General features: G+C 37.5%; 1 protein-coding gene across 6 annotated transcripts in view; it reads left to right on the top strand.

Annotated features, from left to right (window-relative positions):
* Nucleotides 1–15,257, top strand: part of LOC106881821 (nonsense-mediated mRNA decay factor SMG5) — a 1,052,345-nt gene that overhangs the window by 46,490 nt on the left and 990,598 nt on the right. For 4 of the 6 annotated variants that reach the window (XR_016242356.1, XM_089354248.1, XM_089354251.1 and 1 more), the window contains exons 11-17: nt 2,590–2,724; nt 5,423–5,625; nt 6,505–6,607; nt 10,290–10,781; nt 12,845–12,949; nt 13,585–13,639; nt 14,821–14,950. Coding sequence is in view for 4 of the 6 variants with exons in the window: in XM_089354248.1 (XP_089210374.1) it covers nt 2,590–2,724; nt 5,423–5,625; nt 6,505–6,607; nt 10,290–10,781; nt 12,845–12,949; nt 13,585–13,639; nt 14,821–14,950 (1,223 nt within the window). In the remaining 2 variants the exon portion in view is untranslated. The remainder of the gene's footprint in view (nt 1–2,589; nt 2,725–5,422; nt 5,626–6,504; nt 6,608–10,289; nt 10,782–12,844; nt 12,950–13,584; nt 13,640–14,820; nt 14,951–15,257) is intronic. The other 2 variants (XR_016242357.1, XM_089354250.1) reach the window with 1 other exon arrangement.

Below are 15,257 nucleotides of genomic sequence, written 5' to 3'. Positions count from 1 at the left end.
TCATTATTGAGTGAGAGAGTAGTGTATGCCATCAAAATGACACTGGGGTAAAATATACGAAGCCCAGTATACCCATCATGAGTACCTGTCTGATAAGGGTACATCAGGCACATGCATCACAACCATATGTGCACAACATGGTGATCTCATATCAAGATAAACAGCACATGACCTTGCAGGTGGGGCCTAGTTACAATTTTTTTCAGGTCGAGTAGCCCATCCTGTTTAAATGGTCCTTAAATAAGGGTTGTTTAAGGATGTTGAAGGAAACATCCATATTTCCAGAGGTGAATTATTCAAACCCCAAAGAATTCCTCTCAACACATGACTATGATGCTCCCCCACTACTTCTGCTTGTGATCAGAGATGCACATATCATCAACCACTAAGAGTCATGCTCAACTGGTTACGGTCAAACAACTGACAAGCAAATCTGCGGTATTGAACAGAATATTTGCTGTAGCCCATCTTTTATACCAAGACAAAACAATGTTCATGATAACACTTCCAATCAGTTAAGATCAGAAGCCATGAGAACCACTGCCTGGTATTGCATCAGGGCTAATTATTATTATTATTATTATTATCATCATTATTATTATTATTATTATTATACAGACACCATTTTCTCTGAAATTTCCCAAAGTTTGTTTTTCTTTGTTCCTATTTTCTAGTCAAACAAAATTATGAACAATTCTAGCATCATTTTCTACTTCCCACTAGTATTTTAGTTAATAATCAAGTTAACAATACTGTTTTCATTAATAATCTTTCCAAACACCGATACAAGCCTAAGCTTATTTGAGACTAGGTCGAGGAGGGAGATGCAATGGTAGCAAATGTGACAAGAGTTGTTTTGCTGATGTTAAAGTCACACTTAACATTTAGAAATATTTCTGCATCTCCAGCTCATCTCCTCAGGCCTTTCATAAAATATAAAGTTAGTTGTTGTATTATTTTTCTTTTTGTATCACCTCTAAGCATTTGTTAATCTATGTAGAGCTGTGATCTTTCTCTGTAAAGGTTATGTGGTGGTGGTGATGAAGATGATGATGATGGCAAAATTATTGGTGCTGGCAATGGAGTGATTTGAAGTTTCTTTTAGTTTGAACAATTTTTTTTACTGTTATTTTTATATCTGTTTTTTTTTTAAATTTTTATTTTTTTATTTTAAAAAAAAAATTCTTGCATAGTCAGGATTAATTTTTGTTTTCCAACTCTGCTGGATCTTTGCATGTAATAGGAGCAGTTCTTTTACAGCTAGATGCTTTTCCTCTTTGTCACCATTCAGCTCTGGAGCAGGAGTGCAACCAGCTGTTTGACTAACAGACTGAAGCAAGCACAGTAATGTGTGTTGTCAAGAAAAACAAGACATCTGTTGTACAGCATGAACCCTTGAGCATCTAGTCAATAGCAAAGTTCTTCAACTGTGCTGTAATTGTATGTTTATAAACAACGGTCAACTATTTCAATACATTTGAAGGACTCAGCTGCAGAGACTTAGTGTGTGAGGTGTGGTGGGAGTAGTTAAAGGGGAAGCACTTCTCTCCTTCTCACACAGGAGTGAAGGGATGTAAAATTCTTGTAGCCTAGCACACCTATTGATTAAGTGGGGCAATCGAAAGTGCCTTTGTTCTTCTCCTGGCCCTGTTGTGGCTATTATAAGGACATTTAGCTGTCAACAGCAAGCCAACAAAGATATCAGATAGATATTTCACCACTGTAAGCAACAAAGAGCATCATTGTGGTAGCTCGACAAGTTAGAAATAGCAGTTAAATCCCCCAAAATCACACTCTACTGTACCATCTTTAAAATGATCATATTTGAGTAATGTAAACTGAGATGGACCACCTTAAAATATAAGATAGTCACAGTTAAAAGATGTCAATCACATGTCTGCTTAGCCAGCAGCAATTCGGCAAAATTGTCTTTGGAATTTCATTGGTTTGCATTGCTGTCATCTATTTCTCTGGTAAGAATGGTCAAATTAGGTTTTATTCTTAGAATTTTCGTTGGACATTTTTGAAATCATTTTATTTTTAGACATAAAACTCTACAGAGGTGCATGTTATATATCATCAAGTTACACACTGTTTACTTTTGATGTTATAGGAAAACAGGGCATCTTGAGTGTGTGCTGAAAGAAACTAACTGCTGAGATTTTCAATGATGATAGGTTAGGAATTAAATTGATTTATAAATATAGTGTTTACATTCAATCTGTTGGGTCACCTTTTGTTCCAATACAGACAATCTCTCTAGTGCTGGTGTCCTGATAAAATGCACCCAATCTATCTGTAAATTGGTAAAAGGGAAAGAAAAGCAACCAGTTGTAAAGATATACCTTCAGAAAGAAAATGACATACACGATGGCTAAGATTGGCAGTTTCCTCTGTTGCAGTGTGATGAAGTAGATGATGAAGGATCACAAAAAGTGGCCGGGCATAGATGTTGGTGGTGATGTTGACCATGATAAGGATAACTAAATACTCCATCTACATCGATGGTGTTTTGCAAAGCATATTTCTTTTGTTTGTGTATATTAAATTATCAAATTGTTTTCTTGTTTATTTTGTCTTGCTGTGTAGGTTCCCGTCAAGTGACTGCTGCCATGGCATTTTTATTGGCTCTGTTCTCGCACATCCTCAACCATGTTGTCATACGCTTGCAAGGAGCTCTTTATGATCGAGAAAACCTCACTAAACTCGCTGTTGCAGGAGCAGGTAAAATATTTTGCATTCTTATTCAATACAGTTTTAGAAGCAGATAAACTGTTCTGGTGGGTGGGGGTGGGGTGTAGGTTATTTGCTAACTTGTGAACATAGTAATTTAGAGTTTTTTTTTGTTTTTTTTTGTGAGCAAGGAAATTAGGAGTTATGATTGCAATTTGGTCTTTTCCTAATGGCATCAACAAAGTAAATGAAATGAAATGACATGGCTCAACAAGGAATTGAAACATTGACCTGTCAAGAGATTATGAGCAATAATAATAATAATAATAATTGGAAGCTATGCCAACATTATGGAATAACAACAGAAAAAAGATGGTATAAACACACGCCAGAAAAGGTCACAGAAAACGAGAAAGCAACCATACTCTGGGATATGCCAATACACACAGATAGAGAAATTAAGGCAAATAGACCAGATATAGTTGTCAAAGATCATGAAGAAAAAAAATGCTTTCTAATTGATGTATCAATACCAGCAGATGACAACGTTTCTCTAAAAGAAATGGAAGAACTTTCAAAATACAAAGACCTGGAAATAGAGATAACTCGAATGTGGAATCTAAAAACAGAAACAATTCCTATCATAGTAGGTGCCTTAGGTATAATAAAAAAATATTCAGACAAATACATAACAAAAATACCAGGACTTACAAATATATATAACATACAGAAAATTGCACTACTGGGTACTGCACACATTCTACGCAAAACACTTTCAATACAGTAAACATAAGAGCACCACAGCAAACCACAGCACATACCCAAGGCGCACAGAGCTGCGCTCGGTAGTGAAGTGAAAGCACGTTATAAAAATAAAACTACTGAATAATAATAATAATAATAATAATAATAATAAAGAAGTTAGCAAGTGATTGATGCAATGAAGGATTAACAGAAGTAACAACAAAATAGTAGCAGTGTTTACTATCATCATCATCATTATTATTATTATCATTATTAGCAGCAGCAGCACTTTTGTGGCTATATGCTGGTTACATTATAGCAATGTGGGTTGTTTTTACTTTCTACTTCATATACTCATAACCAATTTTCATGTCTTTGCAAAATAGACTTACATCTTTATCTCTTCTATCTGTACTGACCCTAAAGATTGTCTTATACATCTGTTTATTACAGAAATCTGGACGTTTTTTTTTTTTCCTTTTTGTTTTTAGTCAACTTTAAAATATGTTAGATACCCTCAATCCTTTCTATTGATTTCTAATAACAGAAACAAGTTTATGGATTTTGTTAGGCTGTGATTAATGAAATAAAAAGCAAACAAACAAAAGACATGAAAACAAATAAACTATTTTTTCTCTTTAAACCAACCAACAAACAAACTAACAAAAAGCAATAACTTTAAGATTGATACTCAGTTGATGTTATTAAAAGCCTGTCAGTAACATATGCTCTGGGAATATTTTATGGCATTCATTTTTCTCTTGTAATGATAGGATTTATCCTGTAGAACATTAGATGACTAATCGTAAACTTGTATTTAAATATGTGCATGTGTGTGTGTGTGTGTGTGTGCGCGCGTGTGTGTAGATCTTGCGGCTGTCTTATTGAGTAAATACTAAAAAGACATTAGTATGCAAGATTTTAAAGCTGCTGCTTTGCCTGATGGGTAAAGTTCTGCGAAAAAAAAAAAAATTCTCTCACAAGTTATAGGTCAGCCCAGAGTTATAGTAGATGACATTTATCCAAGGTGCTGCACCGTGGGAACAATGAAAGGCATCACAATGATGCATATGTGCATGTGCACATGCATACTCAGCTGCACATTGAGTATGGCAAGCTTTCACACAGTCTACAAAATTCACTCACAAGCTGTAGGTTGGCCCAGAGTTATTTAGAGGCTTATGGTAATCACGCCAAGGTGCTGTACAGTGAGACTGAAATTGAAACAACATAACTGCAAAGCAAACTTCTTGACTATAGAACTGTGCATATGCTTTGTTTAACATCCCATGAAATTTCCTCTTGACGTGATTACCATAAGCCTCTAAATTGCCTCTGAGATATCATAAAGAAAACATAGTTCATTACTGTTGTTTCTAGCAAAATAAGAAACTAAGCACCTAGGTAAATGATTAAGTATTAAAAGATAAATAGATAAGTAAGTAAATAAATGGGTCTTTACCATTCAATTGGTGTTCTAGCTTGGAACATCCAAACTTTGTGTACTTTTAAACATTACTGTTATTTTAAAGTTTGGTAAAGGAGATCCGCTGCTACATTCTTTTACTTGTTTCATTCATTTGACTGTGGCCATGCTGGAGCACTGCCTTTAATTGAACAAATTGACCCCAGGACTTATTCTTTGTAAGTCTAGTACTTATTCTATTGGTCTCTTTTGCTGAACTGATAAGTTATGGGGACGTAAGCACACCAGCATCGGTTATCAAGCATTTGTGGTGGGGACAAACACAGATACACAAATGTACACACACACATGACAGGCTTCTTTCAGTTTCTGTCTACCAAATCTACTCACAAGGCTTTGGTTGGCCCAAGGCTATAGCAGAAGACACTTACCCAAGGTGCCACTCAGTGGGACTGAACTTGGAACCATATGGTTGGGAAGCATGCTTCTTACCACACAGCCATGCCTGTGAGCTTCTTCTAAAATACTTCTCTTTGTTAGAGAGATATTCTATTTACATGATGTTTTCACTGTTTTCAGGTGATGAAGCCGATGATAAATATGACAACAGCCATTCATCTCCTGGTGGAAACAATGGCCTATCATTTGATAATAGTCATCTAACAATTGGAAATGTACATAAGGCAGGGAATGATAAACCAATTTCCAATGTTGTCTGGAATCTTCAGCAGGCTGGGCAAAATAATGGAGATTCTGCAACTGTCACTTCACTAGATAAAAAGGTAAGCTTATCTTTTCCAGTTTTCTGTATTGGAAATAATTTTTAGTTATCAGATCATTGGAGTAAGCTGGAGTTATATTCATACTCTTGAGCATAACACAGTATCATTGATAGTAAGTTTTGAAGTTATAACTATGTTTGTTATTGTTTTTAAATATGTATATGTATGTATATGTGTGTGTGTGGTATGAATGAGCAAAAACAAGAAAAAGCAAAACAAGAGGGACAAGTTTTAACATAGATGTTATTAGTGTAAAGCTTGAAAAGAAAGGGAAAAGGTCTTTAACATTTCGGACCCTAGTCCTTCATCAGAGACGAGAAAACAAAGATGGAACAGTGGTAAATAATGTTCATCCGTTGTCAGCAATGGCCAAGGACAACACACGGGAGAAGATGGGTCACAGTGTGTCTGGTTGTGGCTGATCAGTCTGATGCATGCTTGAAAGGCTCTGCTGCAGGTTGGGTACTGGTGGTCTGCTGGGAATGAATGCAAGGAGTTGGCTCTGAACTTGTGCAGTTCACATTTTCTTTGTGCTCCTGCAGTCCTGTTCTATTCGTAGGAGGTGGTACCTCTGTTGGTGCAGCTTTGCCAGGCAGGGTGGCCCAGTGCTAGCATTTCTCATTGGGATTGATCTCAATACAATTCAGTGAGGCTTTGAGTGTATCCTTGAAGGGGCTTTCCCTGTCCATTGCCAGTGCACTTGCCTTCTGCCAGTTTGCTGTAGAACGGTCTTTTTTTGTTCTCATGCCTAATGTCATCCCTCTCACCACCACAGATTAGATTTTTGTCAACTTACTGATTGTTCTTCACTGTCATTATAACTGAAGACCCATAGCACGGACTGTTTTTATATAGTCATTTTATATCTTTCTCACCTAGAAGAAGTTAAATTTGCGAAACTTAAAAAGACGTCGACGTCGCCATCACAGTGGTAGCAGTAATGGATCTGTTGTTTCAGATGAAGAGTCTGATCTCAGCGAAGGTAATTTTCATTATGTGGTTTCCTTTTTTTTTTATAATCCCCCCTCTCCACCTCCCTCGTGCTCTCCCTCCCTCGCGCTCTCCCTCCCTCGCGCTCTCCCTCCCTCGCGCTCTCCCTCCCTCGCGCTCTCCCTCCCTCGCGCTCTCCCTCCCTCGCGCTCTCCCTCCCTCGCGCTCTCCCTCCCTCGCGCTCTCCCTCCCTCGCGCTCTCCCTCCCTCGCGCTCTCCCTCCCTCGCGCTCTACCTCCCTTGCGCTCTCCCTCCCCTCCCCCTCCTCTCTCCCCCTCCTCTCTCCCCCTCCTCTCTCCCCCTCCTCTCTCCCCCTCCTCTCTCCCCCTCCTCTCTCCCCCTCCTCTCTCCCCCTCCCCTCCCCCCTCTCTCCCCTCCCCCTCGCTCTCCCTCCCCCGCGCTCTCCCTCCCTCGCGCTCTCCCTCCCTTCCCCCTCTCCCCATCACCTCTCCTCTGTCTCCTATACCTCTCTCCAGTGATCACTCTCCCTCTTTCCCCTTTTGTCCATCCCCTACTCACTCTTTTCTTTCTCTCTTTCACATACCTCTCCTTCCCCCTCTAGCCCCATCCTCTTTCTCCTCCTTGCCTCATCTGCCCGCTATGCTCCCACATTCCTCCTCTCTCATCCCTCATTCTCCACTCTCTGCAATTCCTTATGTAGTCATTTGTTGTTTAATAATTTTTATGTCCATTTTCCTAAGCAAGCATGGGTTAGACAAATATTTCATTGAGACATTGTTTTACAGCTGAATGCCCTTTCCCTTGCTAACTCTTACCTGGGTTTTTTTTCTTCTAACAAGTAAGGAATCTCTTATTTCACACATCTTCAAAGGCACAAAGCCAGCAGATGATTGGTTGACAGGAGAAATAACAATATCACCCCTTGTAGCTCGCAATTTTCAAAGAGGTGCAAATGTAAACAAACTCATATACATGCTCATGCAAATTGACACATACACTCTCTCTCTCACACACACACACACACACACATTATGAGCCTCTTTCAGTACACATCTACCACATCCACTCACAAGGCTTTAGTTGACTGGTGACTAATAAGAAGACACTTGCTCAAGGTACCATGCAGTAGGACTGAACCTGAGGCCACATCGTTGGAAAGCTAACTTGACAAACGCTCAGTCATGCCTGTGCCTATCTCTTTTAATTTCCTTCTTCTTTTATGATTTCCGTTAATAATTTTTACTTTTTGAAATTTTTGAATTTTTGAATTTTTTTTTAAGATTTTATATCACCTTTAATTATTTTTATTTCACGAACTTACATTTCATGACTATTAATCTGACACAGTTAAGAGAGGAAGTTGATGGGGAGTATGCAAAGCATTAAACTAATTCATTTTACTAACATAAAAACAACTTATCTATTTATTTTGTTCCTAATTTTCTAAACTTTCAAAAATTCAGTACAATCCTTTCGTTCACTTTTTCTTATTATTTTTATTGCCTTCAGCCACTAAACTGATTTCCATTTTATTTATTTTTCCACAGCTTCTTATTTCATTTTTGTCAAACTATTATTATTTGTTAAAGAACACAAACATTTTTTTTTCCTCCTGAAGAATTTAAAACAAATATTGTAAATATTAGCCTACATTCTTGATTCACTGATTAGGAAGTGAATTACACTATTGATGTCATGCCTTTATACAGTGTGTATTTTTTCTTCTTTTCTTTTTTCTTTTGTTATGAAAATGATTTCCTTAGCGGAAGTGCTTATTGCTTCTAGTATCTTGCATGTCACAATCTTCCATGATGTGAACTTTAATGAATTTAATGTTTAAGGTAATGCTAGTGTTTCTGATAGAACCAGGAAGCTGTTGCTCTCATTATGAGCCAAAAATGTTTTAATATAGAAAGATGAATTGATAGAAATATATAAAAGAATTGTGTATGTGTGTATACGCACACACCTGTGTGTACATACACCTGTGTGTGTGTGTGTGTGTGTGTGTGTGTGTGTGTGTGTGTAAACATGCACCTCTGTGTATGAGTACATACACCTGTGTGTGTGTGTGTGTGTGTGTGTGTGTGCATACATGCACCTGTGTGTATGTGTGTATACACACACATACACACACACAGAGCTGCGTGTGTGTACATATTGTCATTTAACATCCATGCTCCATGCTGGCTTAGGTTGGATGGTTTGACAAAAATCTGATGAGTTCAAGAACTGCATTGTGCTCCAGTGTCTGCTTTGGCAAGGTTTCTATGGCTGGATGCCCTTCCTAATGCCAACTACTTTACGGTGTGTACTTGGTGCTTTTTTCATGTTACCAGCAGTATTGAGGTCACCATGTACCTCACAAGTCTACAAATCCAAGGTGTTTGGTGAAGCGTCTTTGTGTTAGGTGGGAATTAAAGTATGCGAGGTTGGGGCAGAGCAAGTTCTTGTGGAGAAGTTACATGTCTACTCACATTTAGGAGAGAGAGTAAGAATGAATTGGTAGTACCTTCAAAGAAATAGACAGTGGTGATGAGGTGCCCAAGTGGCATCTCAGGTAGGAAGAGTAGTAGTGGGTAGGGGTTTACAGGAGTGTACGAGGGTAGAGATAGGGGAAGTGGGTAAGAGGAAGGTAGGTGGACAGCATTCTGTAAATATTGGGAAGGGATGAAAGGATGTGGTGCTTGAGTTGTGGAGGCTAGAGGGATGCTAGCAGCAAAGTTATAACGAAGATACCATTGTCAGGAGCAGAGTAGAGGGATAGAGACATAGTGCATGAGGAGTGATTATTTGGTGGTCCAAGGAGAGGGGATAGGAAGGCCACTGTTTTCCTTACTGTGGGTTTGGCTCAGGACTCACCGCTTCATCCCATGTCTTCTTGAGTCTTCTTTGTCCACAGGCTCCAGCCACATAAGTGATCAGTATTTTATACAGCTGTTCTCATCCATACTCATTATATGTCTGCACCAGTGCAGTCTTCTTTCTTGCACATTGCATCTGATTCCTCTTATGCCCATCTGTCTCTCAGCACATTTATGCTATGTTGAGGCATATTTACATATCCAATAACACATGGTTGTTTCATTTCTTTCCAAGTCCTTTGCATTCAAGGCTCATATCTCACTACCATGCAGCATTGCAGGTCAAACACAAGCATCATGCAATCTGCCTTTCACTCTGTGGGAAAAGACCATTGTTGCCAGCAATGGTAGTGGCTCCCTAAATTTTTTCGAACCTGTTCTTAGCCTGGTTACTATACGTTCACAACAACCATTTCCCTTACTGATGACATCTCCTATGTAGCAAAAACTATCAACTATCTCTAGTGAGCCATCTGGGCATTCAAGGAGTTCTATTTCTGGTGTGTTCATGGGACATACTGTTTCAGTGCATCTATCACGTATGAAGCTTAGTCTGCCTGTGATTGCTCTACATCCATAGCTTATATTCAGTGCAGTGTATGGACCTTATACCTACTCCTTTTCTGTCTATCCAGCAATGCCATTTCTGTGTGGGTACCAGGGTTCTGTCTTCTTTCCTCCTAATAAATTGTTTTTTGATTGAACATCAGGATGCTCATATGAAACCCATGGGAAAGTCCATCATAAAAATGTTAAATTGACACTTATTTCATAATTATCCATTTTGTAATCATTCCCCCTCCCCTCCCATTTGAAATGATTCAAAATCTGTATTTTATTTGATTTCAGGTGGTGAAGACATTATTGAAGAGGATGATATGTTAACCGAGGAATCTGACGATGACCTTGGCAGTTACTTGGAACATGATTCAGATTCTGATCTCTCTGACACACTGATCGATGGGCAGGATTTGCCCTCAAACTTCTCATTAACTGGCAAAAATAACCAGCTTTTGACAAACGGCGCAGGACTAATCGATTTTCGTTCCAACATTGCTGCAGTTGCAGCCGCAGCTGAAGCTGTTGCTGCAGCTTCTGGCGTTAATGGTAGCTGGAACATTAGGCATTCAAATTCTTGCAACTCTAATATTTGGACTGATGCTGCCACCAATGTCAGTCTTGTCCATTTTTCTACTGAACTCTTGTCTACATCTGCAACATTCCTTGGACAGAAATTGGAGCTCAATCTTAAAAACTCCAAAGTGGGCACATCAGATAACAGTGTGGATTACACTTCATACAAAGACAATAACTATGAACTGAAGAATATGATGCTTTCTGGTATGTATTTATTTCTGTTTTTTTTTTTTTTCTTGACTGACTTTGCTTTTGGAGTAGCTTTTCTTTCTTCTTTTAGTAACTTTTTTTTTTAGGTTGATCTGTCATATGTAATCATGTAGTTATTGTGCAGAAACCAGTGTGTGTGTGTGTGTGTGTGTGTGTGTGTGTGTGTGTGTGTGAGTAATGTATATCAACAAAGAAGCTAAAAATTAGCAAGAAACTTGCAAAACCAAAGCTTTGCAAGTGAAAGGCCTTTGCGATATTTGTTAGTGATGTGTTACATTTGGAAGAGCCATTAGAACATTGAAGAGACAGCCTTGCAGTATTCAGTTCTGGCTTTGTGTTCTGAGATCAAATTCTTCCATGGTCAACTTTGCCTTTCATCATTTTGAGGTTAATAATAAAGTACCAATCCAGGTTAGTGGATTGTCAGAATTGTTTAGAGAGGTGGGCAAATTGCTATGCAGTATTTGTTCTGATCCTTTGCATTTTGACAGCAATGCTTATGATAACAGTGACACCAAATCAGCAGCCTTTCTCTTGGGTAAATGTCAGTGGTATGGAGTGGAGAGACTTGCATTTACGGACAACAGCATGTCTTACTCAAAAAAATCTTGTCCAGGATTGCACATGTATGTGCAAATGCATGGTCAGACAGACTACCTTGTAACATCTGTTTAGGCTGTTTGTATTCTGATGGTAATACTTGCAATAACATTGGTGCCAAGTATTGGCACTTGTATCATCATCTTTCCCTTGGACAACATCAGTAGCCTGGAGAGCAAAGCTTTCTGGGCATAAAAACAACATTGGTGAGATGCAGGTCTGAGCAATCTGCAAATCTGTAGTTTTATGAGATGTGTACGAGAGATACTTGGTTGTCCAGTTGGGAAAGATAGAGGTTGCTGATACATCTTCACTACCATCCTTTATCTTTTCCAACTGGGGTAACTGTGTATCTCACCCTGTTCCTGTCCTCTTATCATGCTATAATCTCTCATCACCTGGTATAAAGCCACCTTCCTCGATACTACCCTCCATTCAATTGAGAGATCTTGTGAGTTACTTGGTGACCTTACTAGTGTTAGGACTATGTAAAAAGCACCCAGAACACTCTAAAATGGTTGGCATTAGAAAGGTCATCCAGTCATAGAAACCATGCTAAAGCTGACATCAGAGTTTGATGTACTCCTCTGGCTTTTCAGATCCTGTCAAATTGTCCAACACATACCAACATGGAAAATAGACATTAAGTGATGATGATAATGATCTGGTGACTTCTGATATTTAAATGTTGCAGCAATTTTAATGTCTTTAGACAAGAAAATATTGTGTGAATTATGTGACTTAAATTCATGTGATTAACAAAGAAGAATTATTTATCATCAAACCACTTTTTGAAAGTAAAAATTTGTTCCATGATTGCTCTCAAAGTTTTCTAAATATTTATGCTCTTATGTATGTGTCTTATGGGAAATGTAATAAAGTTATATGTCCTTTAATTTTAAAAGCGTTACCATAGCCCATGAGACTCATTAGAGGCGTGGTTATTACTAGCAGAGAATTGGTTTTGGAATTTGCAATCCTCTCAACTACCCTTATTTATGTATTTGTTTTGTTTCAAGCAATTCAATGCTGTTTTAGTTACGTTCCTTCTAGCAAAGTTTGCAGTGAAACAGTACAAAGAAGTATCCATTGTTCCACATGTATTTTTTTTTGTTGTATATAATTAGAAGAAATATTTTTAGTAGTTATATAGTTAATTGAGACAGTTAATAGCCCTCATACTGTCTTTGGCATCAAAAAGAATTTCTTATTTTAAGACTTAACTGCATTTTAAATGAATCTCTGAAGAATAATCAAGACACTATTATCAAGAATGTGACCCAGGTGGATCGAAATACACAGTGCTAATAATAACATTTAGTTGTAAATAGGAAAATATTATCAATGACTTAGTTGAATCTGGTGTTTTCAGTTGACTGGAAATTTTTTTTCTTTGCAAAACATATCCAAAAATGTCTCTTGGTATTTTGATAATTTCTGTATTCATAATCTACTAGGTTATAACTCTGTAGAAGATTGGCATTCTGCTGAAATAACTCAGAAGCTTCATGATTTTGTGATAGAAACTGATACTGAGACAAGCCGTGGACCTACAGATACCGGTAAGAAATTCCAGTTAGTTATTTACAACCATTTTTTCAATTAACTCAATGATACTTGTTGAAAACACTTATTTCGCTTTTTATTTCTTTGCATTTAATTTTTGTATTGAAAAGCTGCATACCTCATGGGGTGCAGATCAGAGAACAGGATATGAAGAAGACCCATAAGCTTGTAAAATAGTTATCAGTTAATAGAGAATCTGCACAGTTTTGCAGTGTGGCATCTTCCCATTTTTCTCAGTCCTTTGTCCATTTGACTTTGGTAATCCAATGTCTTTAGCTCTAACCTCATTTGAATATATCTTTGCCATGTGCGTCTTCCAAACTAATTCACACATCTCTGGAAGCAAAATTATCCATCTATAGTTGATTGATAGTATTGAATTTCAATAAGTGCTTGAGAAATTAAGATTCTTGTGATCCATGAATTGAATGGGATATAAGACAGGAATCAAAATCAAATCATTGATATTGATTTGGCTCACAGGGAGCTTACATCTTCTGTACAACACTCATCATTGTGACTCAGACTAATCACTTTATTAGCATTTCTCAGAATTGTAAACTCTGTTTCTTTTTTATCATTCTTTTCTTTGAGTGATTGTTTCTCATGTAATTATTGCTTTTCTTTTCAGAATTGTCTAGCGCTCTGAGTGAAACAGATGCTGAAGGAGATACCCAGTTAGATAGGTAAAGATATTAATTTCATCAGTATTTCATATTCATCATCATTTAACATCCACTTTTCTATGCTTGCATGGGTCAGATGGAATTTGTTGAGGCAAATTTCCATGGCCAGATGCCCTTCCTGTTGCCAATGTTCATCTGTTTCCAAGCAAGGTAATATTTCCCATGGCCCAAATTTTTTTTTCATAGAAGATTGGAAACAATCAACATTGAGCAACATAAGGCATTCTTTTATCTAGGTGGCCAAATTTGGAATGGAAGTGTCTTCTCCAAGGGCATTGTAGCCAGAATAACAACAGGATTTTCTCTTTGTTTTAATGAAAGTAGATTGCCTGTTACTTGTGCTTAAAGTTGTTGCTGTATGGTAGTGAAACATGGGCATTGGCTACATAGGATGAGTGGTGATTAGAAAGAAATATAGTTCACTTCCCTGGATGTATCATATTTGTGTGTGTGTGAATGACAGAGCACAAATGAACTGAAAGAGAAGCTAGGTATAAGAGGAGGCAGATGTAGTGTGTAAAGGGGCAAGATTGCACTGGTACAGATATGTGATATATATGGAGGGTGACACTTAAATATAGAAGTTTTAAGAAATTCAAGTGGAAGGAACTTGTGGATGAGGTAGACTGTGGAAACATTGGTAGAAGTGGTACAAACTGACTTACGGTTGCTGTAGATCATAAGATAGTGAATGATAAGTGGAGAGACATTCTGTTGGAGAACACTCAACTGTCCCATGCAAGCATGGAAAAATGGATGTAAAACGACTATGATGATGAGGAAGAGTTCATTAAACACTATCATAACATTAAAAAAAATCATATGTGGTACTTTAAAACAAGGAGGTTCCTGTTTTGCTAATTTTCCATTTATTTACTTAAAGAATAATAAAGAGCCATTTGCTATATATGTATATATATATATATATATATATTGTATCTCCTTTTGGTTTCTTCCTCTGTTTTTTGGTATTATATATGTATTTACTTGTCTATAAGATGCACTCCTGTATAAGTCTTTATCAGTTAAAATCAAATATAGTGTGACCTACACATGAATAAATATGGTGTGTGTGTATGTATACACACACACACACACACACACACACACACACACACACACACACACACACACACACACACACACAAATATAAACTGAATTATATATTTTGTTTATTCAGGAATGAAAATGACCGTCTACATTTACAACATGTCATTGAAGTAATTCAAAACGAAGGCTTGCTCCATGTTGTTAAAGTGTTGTGTGATTGGATGAAGTGTCATGCCAGCGTGATCACAACCTGTGCACAGGTAGGTGCTTGATACATTTTCTTTTCTGATTATTCCATCAGGAGCTAGATTAAAAGCCACCCTATCGGGCAGCTTTTAAGTTAGTATACAGAAAAAAAAAAATATATATATATATATATATATGTATATATATATTTGATATTTTTGCTATGCTAGCATGAATAATATAATATTATTCACAGGGTTCTGCTGAGCACAATGCTTGGGAAGCAAACTTCTTAACCACAAAGCCATGTTTGCTAGTAATTTGTGTGTTTATATGACTGTGTTTGGCAAGAAAACCTCAGGTTTTGACAGTTCAACGTCT

Source organism: Octopus bimaculoides, chromosome 6, assembly GCF_046866305.1.
Source record: "Octopus bimaculoides isolate indiv1 chromosome 6, ASM4686630v1, whole genome shotgun sequence".
NCBI classification, from domain to species: Eukaryota; Metazoa; Mollusca; class Cephalopoda; order Octopoda; family Octopodidae; genus Octopus; species Octopus bimaculoides.
Note: the sequence above shows the minus strand (reverse complement) of the source record. Positions and strands in the feature narration are given on the sequence as shown.